We start from the raw sequence: 6000 nt of genomic DNA, 5'->3' as shown, positions 1-6000 counted from the left end.
GGGAGGGGAGGGGAGGGGAGGGGGGATAGTAGAGGATAGGAAAGACAGCAGAACACAACAGACACTAGTATGGCAGTATGTAAATCAATGGATGTGTAACTGATGTAATTCTGCAATCTGTATATGGGGTAAAAATGGGAGTTCATAACCCACTTGAATCAAAGTGTGAAATATGATATATCAAGAAATTTGTAATGTTTTGAACAACCAACAATAAAAAATTTAAAAAAAAGAATTATTCCAACTTCAACACAAAAATTTTACTATGCATTCTCAATAAGATATACTCTAAGGGCACACACAGAAAAATGCTGAGAGTTTTAAGTATGTCTAGCAGTCTTATTATTAGTAGTTGCATTGGTATGGCTAGGAATTAAGATTTTTTTCTACATGAGAGGAAAAAATAAACATAATATTTTAAATGTTATTTTAAAACTCTGAATTAAATTTTTAGTAAGCTCTTTCTGTTAAAAAAAATATACGTGTCCTAGATCTGTCTAGTGAAAAGACCTTAGAAAACAATTAAAAACTCAGTTAACATTGAACACCCTGATTGTGGAAAGGAAGGTGTCTTTTCTCCCTCTCTTCTCCTTCCTTTCTACCCACTCCCTCCCTCCCTCCCTCCCACACATGCATCATGCATACAGTTTCCTTGGGGGAAATAGCTAGCTCCAGGCCTGAGATGGGAAATGTATTTTAGATGGGTGAGTCTGGAATTTCTTGTACCAGAAAGCAAGGAAGGTATCAAAGGCTAATTGGTGATTTCAGTAGGGTGTGGGAACCAGTTTGAAGGGTTTCTATTGGCCAAGGATGGGAGGATTGACTATAAGGGAATATGCAAAAAAAAGTCTGAGTTATAATGACTACAAGTAGACGGACCATCATACCCTCTCCCCACTGCTCCCCCCTTATCATTGCAGTGAGAAACCTCTTTGATTATTTTAAAGGATGCTGGGGAGTATTCATTTGATCAGGTGAATCCTGGTTAAAGTTTCATAATATAAATTCAAAGTTTAGAGTTCACATCCTTCTCCCCAACCTCTCCCCTTTATGACAGGCTTGGTATCTGAGCTCATATTGACCCTCACTGGGATGGGAAGTTCCTGACTTTGCATTCTTTGCATCCCCAGTAGCCAGCATTATGTTCTTAGTAGAGTTGAAATCTATCTTCTCAGATTTCAGAGACCTGGGTTCCAGTCCCTGCTTTTCTTCCTTCTCCCTGGGCAACCTTCCTCTCAGAAGCCATGTCTCTCTTCTCTGAATTACAACCCTGTAATAATAATCATGTATCCTTCTGCCCTTCAGAACTGACTCTAAGATGCCTTCCACTTTGTTGGAACCATTTCAGTGTTTCCTCCCTATTACTACATTCTTACATGGGAATGATTATTAAGTGCTATTAGCAATTGAAATTGTTTTAGCTCTGCCTAGAAAAATGAATATTGCTGGTTCATTACCACAGACTGGATGGCGAAGTAATACGCTTTGTCTTTTTTATTTCTTTCAGCCATGGAATTCCATGAGCACTTACACAGCATAGGCACCAAGGAGGGTCTGAAGGAACGGAAACTACAGAAAGCAGTGGAGAGCTTTACCTGGAATATCACGATCTTAAAGGTATCTACAGAGTTGTATCTGAGGGTAATAGTGCTGTAGTTGTTCTCTGCTTGCCTTTCTATCTCAGGATTGTTGTGCATTATCAGCCTTTGAGGCTATACAGCACAGCACAGAAATCACAGTGACAACTCTTCCCCTATAGAGTTCATGGGCACAGTGGCTTGTCACTGGGGCTCAGAAGGAGCACACAGGACTTCTGGTAGACAGACAAAGACTTCATTTTATCCTGGGAGCATTTTAAGGTTCATAAGTGCCCATTGGTATATGTGAAGTAGAAAATACTGATTACAGAGGATTGATTGGGAAATTAAAGATTCTAGTCATTCAACTGTCATTTCACACTTTAAAGTGTAATCAGAGCCCTAATGTTAATATGAACCCAGAAAAAACAATAAGAGGATTGGGTAACGTACAATCCAAGGAAATGCATAAAGGAATTGCCATTTGAAAGAAGTTTTCCTTTAAAGGTGAAGTTGCATATGTTTCTCTCAGCATGCTGCTTTTAAAAATTGACTTGGGTTACTTTTATTATAAAAACAATACATTTTTGTTTTAGAAAATGTCAAAGGCAATAAGCAAAGGTGCACATAATCCCACCATCCAGAGACAGTTAGTGTGGGTTTTCTGCCATACATTCTTCCAGTATTTTTTTTCTGTGCTGGATTTAATGTGACATGATTTTTTAAATAACATAGTATATGTACCTTCAAACATTTTTTGAGTTTTTATTCCAGGAGTTCTTACTGTTCTTCTTAGTGCTTGAGGATACGAATAATAACAACACAGGACAGTTATTTCATCCTGGATCTTGGACAAGTAAATGTAAAACTGCTTTCTGCTGTTCACCCTCCAAAACTTTATGCTCAGTTGAATTTGAGACTGTAAAGACATTATCATAGCTGCCTCTTTTAGTCTCCTCACTACTCCTCCAGTTTAGAGATCCATTCCTGCCACTTACAACAGTTTTCTGATTTGATTGTGTAAAAGGTCCCCTTCCAAAGCTAGCGAGCTTGCATTTTCTCATGTTAAACCCCTACTCATTTTATAATTAAAATCATTTTCTTGACTTCTTCAAGCACTTCCCTTCCTACACATGTACTTTTTAAATACATATATATCAAGATCTTCTGCTTAGAATTTAACTCCAATGGTTTGCAGTTCTGTAAACAGCAGAAACAAGAATTTACAATGAAAAGGGATTTGGCGTTACAACTTGCTGACTCACCCCCTTTCAGGGGTGGAGAGTATACCACACATTTCCTGCAAACCTCAGGAAAAAATAGCACAGCACTTTAAGCCCTGTGGTAGGAACAAATGCTCATTTTCCTTCTATTTTATATAGGCAAGTAGAGGCCTAGGACCAACTTTCCTTGCTCCTCAGTTTGGTCTGGGAACCAGCAGTGTGAGGTCCCTTGGGAGCTTGCTGCGTAGCAACAAAGGGAAAACTTTCTGTCACCCTCTGAAGGCTGGCTGGAATGAACTAATGGTAGATAGATCCATAGAAGGAAAGGTGTATGCATTCCTTTCCTGTGCCCAGGACAGTCATGGGAGTGTGATTACCCAGTAACCCAGGGACAATTTTGAGGGGTACTAAATGATTTTAGGTGAATGGGAAAGAATTGGAGGAATCTATGTGTCCTTGCTGTATGATGGAAAGGCTTTCCCCTTATCTGTTTCTAAAGTTTAAACTCTGTTTAGAAGAACAAGTGTTCATGGGGTCTGACGTGTGAGTTTGCTCTGAGTTGGGCTGTCAGCATTTCCGTGGCCGGAGGGAATAGAATGCCCTGAGTTTCTTCCTCCATTTATTCTTTGCAGTAAACTTGGAGAGGTAACATCCCTTTGGGGCTACCAAGTGGTGCCTCCTGGTGGTACAGAGGCTAGGCAGGGTTTGAGTTAACTCCAGATATGGAAGAGTAGAACAGGAAGACATGCTGAGGGAGCTCTGGCACAGTGAGGCCAGAGCATGGGCATTATCTGGGGTGCTAAAAAATGTACTCTCCTGAGCCCCACCCCACACCTACTGAACCGAAATATCCAGGAGTGGAACCCAGGAATCTTCTTGCCTCTCTAGTTCCTCAGGGAATTCTTAGGCACACTAAAAAATTTTGAGTACCATTGCTATAGAATCTATAGAATTCATTGGAACCACAAAGGAGGAAAAGTGACAGTGTTAGTCAGCTTTTTGTTACTGTGACAAAATACCTGAGAGAAACAGCAGAGGAAAGATTCATTTTGGCTCATGGTTTCAAATGTTTCAGTCCATGCTTAGTTGACTCCTTGCTTTGGACATGAGGCAAGGCAGAATATCATAGTGGAAGGGCGTGGTAGAGGAAAACTGCACACTTCAGCCCTCAGGGCAGCCCTGGAAGCAGAGCTTGCGGGGCTGAGGATAACATATAGTCACCAAGGTCACCCAAGAACCTCCTCCCTTCAACTAGGTCTTACCTCCTACAGTGTCCAGCACCTTATGGTAGTCCATTCAGCTATGAATCCATCAGTAAATACATGGATGAGTTTAGTGCCTTTGTGATCTAATCATTTCCCAAAGGTCCCACCTCTGAATATTGTTACATTGGGGATCAAGCCCTCAACACATGAACTTTTGGGGAACATTCCGGATCCAACCATCTCTGGGCTTTCAGTCCCAGACATACCAGGGACTCTGCTCACCCTAAGAAGAGGCACACTATTGGTAAGAAAGTTCATAGGTCTAAGGATATTCATCCTATTGTTTTTTAATCTTGCTTTATTTTATTTTATTTTTTGGAAAATGGTTTAAGATACAGAATTGAACAAAGGAGAAATAAAATCATTCAGGGTCATCACATCCAGAATCATTCACTACTAACAACTTGGCATACTTACTTTTGGTCATTTTTTTTATTAAATAAAAAGCATTGATTTGTTTTTATAAATGCATATTTATTATAAAGAATTATTTTATTTATTTATTTATATATTTTTTTAAAGAGAGTGTGAGAGACAGAGAGAGAGAGAGACAGACAGAGGGAGTGAGAGATAATTTTTTGATATTTATTTTTTAATTTTCGGTGGGCACAACATCTTTGTTTGTATGTGGTGCTGAGGATCGAACCCGGGCTGCATGCATGCCAGGCGAGAGCGCTACCGCTTGAGCCACATCCCCAGCCCCATAAAGAATTATTTTAGTATAGAAAATATAAAAGTATTAAAAGGACTTTAGATCCTCCCTCTAATTAGAACCTTCTTTAAATGTGAGTGAACTTATTCCAGGAAGATTTTCATACGCAGCATATGTGTGCACGGATGGGTGTGTGGATGGAGATGAGTATGACTGAGTTTGAGTCACATCTTTTTTCATGTTATTGACATTTTTGAAATTGTTATCTATCTCATAGTCCATGACATCTTTGCATTGTGTCACAGTTACAATGGCAGTGATGTTCCTTTTTTGGAGTGTGACCCACCCACACACACTTCCACTTGCTTGTTTGATCCAGCCCTCAACATAAAATCATTATTTTTTACTTCTTTGCAAACCTCATTAAGATATAATTTACATAAAATAAAATTTTCCAGTTGTAAACATATAATTCCATGATGTATAATGTATATATAGTCATGTAGCCTCCACCACAACTATGATAGAGTATTTCTGTCACCTCCGAAGGTTTCTTTGGGCCTCTTTGTAGTAAAATCCTTTGTGTTGGTAACCACTGATCTGATTTCTCCATATATATTTTCACCTGTTCCAGAGTGTTATATAAATGGAATTATATAGGATGCAGTTTTTACTACGTGACTTTTTTCATTTAGCATAATGCTTTTTAGATTCATCCACATGTTTCAACAATCCATTCCTTTTTATTGATGAATAATATTCTATTTTTATGGATGCAACACACTTTGTTTATACATGAATCAGTTGATGGACATTTGGGTTGTTTCCAATTTTCAACTATTGTGAATAAAGCTGCAAAGAACATTCACATACAAGTTTTTATATGGACATATGTTCTTATTCTTCTTGGGGAAATATCTATGAGTGGAACGGCTTGATTGTTTGGTAAATGTATGTCAGATTTCATAAGAAACTGCCAAACTACTTTAAAAAAAAAAAAAGTCATTTCCTATTTGCATTCCCCTCAGCAGTGTTTGGAGAGTTCCGATTGCTTAGATGATCCTTGTCAACACTTGAAATAATTGGTTTAGCCATTCTAGCAAATGTATGAAGGCTGAATATCTGTGTGTATGTGTGTGTTTAAAAAAATTATGATGGGTCTTGATGTGGTTTTATTTATGTTTCTTACACTTGAAGTTTGTTAAAATTCTTGGATAGGGTCTGGGGATATGGCTCAAGCGGTAGCCCGCTCGCCTGGCATGCTTGCGGCCCGAGTTCAATCC

At 38.8% G+C, this 6000-nt stretch overlaps 1 protein-coding gene across 4 annotated transcripts in view; it reads left to right on the top strand.

Annotated features, from left to right (window-relative positions):
• The window catches only part of Plcl2 (phospholipase C like 2), a 198472-nt gene that overhangs the window by 178801 nt on the left and 13671 nt on the right, over window positions 1-6000 (top strand). For all 4 annotated transcript variants that reach the window (XM_015494368.2, XM_048801031.1, XM_048801033.1 and 1 more), the window contains exon 5: window positions 1508-1617. In XM_015494368.2, the coding sequence (XP_015349854.1) occupies window positions 1508-1617 (110 nt within the window). The remainder of the gene's footprint in view (window positions 1-1507; window positions 1618-6000) is intronic.

The sequence above is a fragment of the Marmota marmota genome, unplaced genomic scaffold (assembly GCF_001458135.2).
Source record: "Marmota marmota marmota unplaced genomic scaffold, marMar, whole genome shotgun sequence".
In the NCBI taxonomy this organism is placed as follows: Eukaryota; Metazoa; Chordata; class Mammalia; order Rodentia; family Sciuridae; genus Marmota; species Marmota marmota.
The sequence above is the reverse complement of the archived record's forward strand: the minus strand, read 5'-3'. Positions and strand labels throughout refer to the sequence as shown.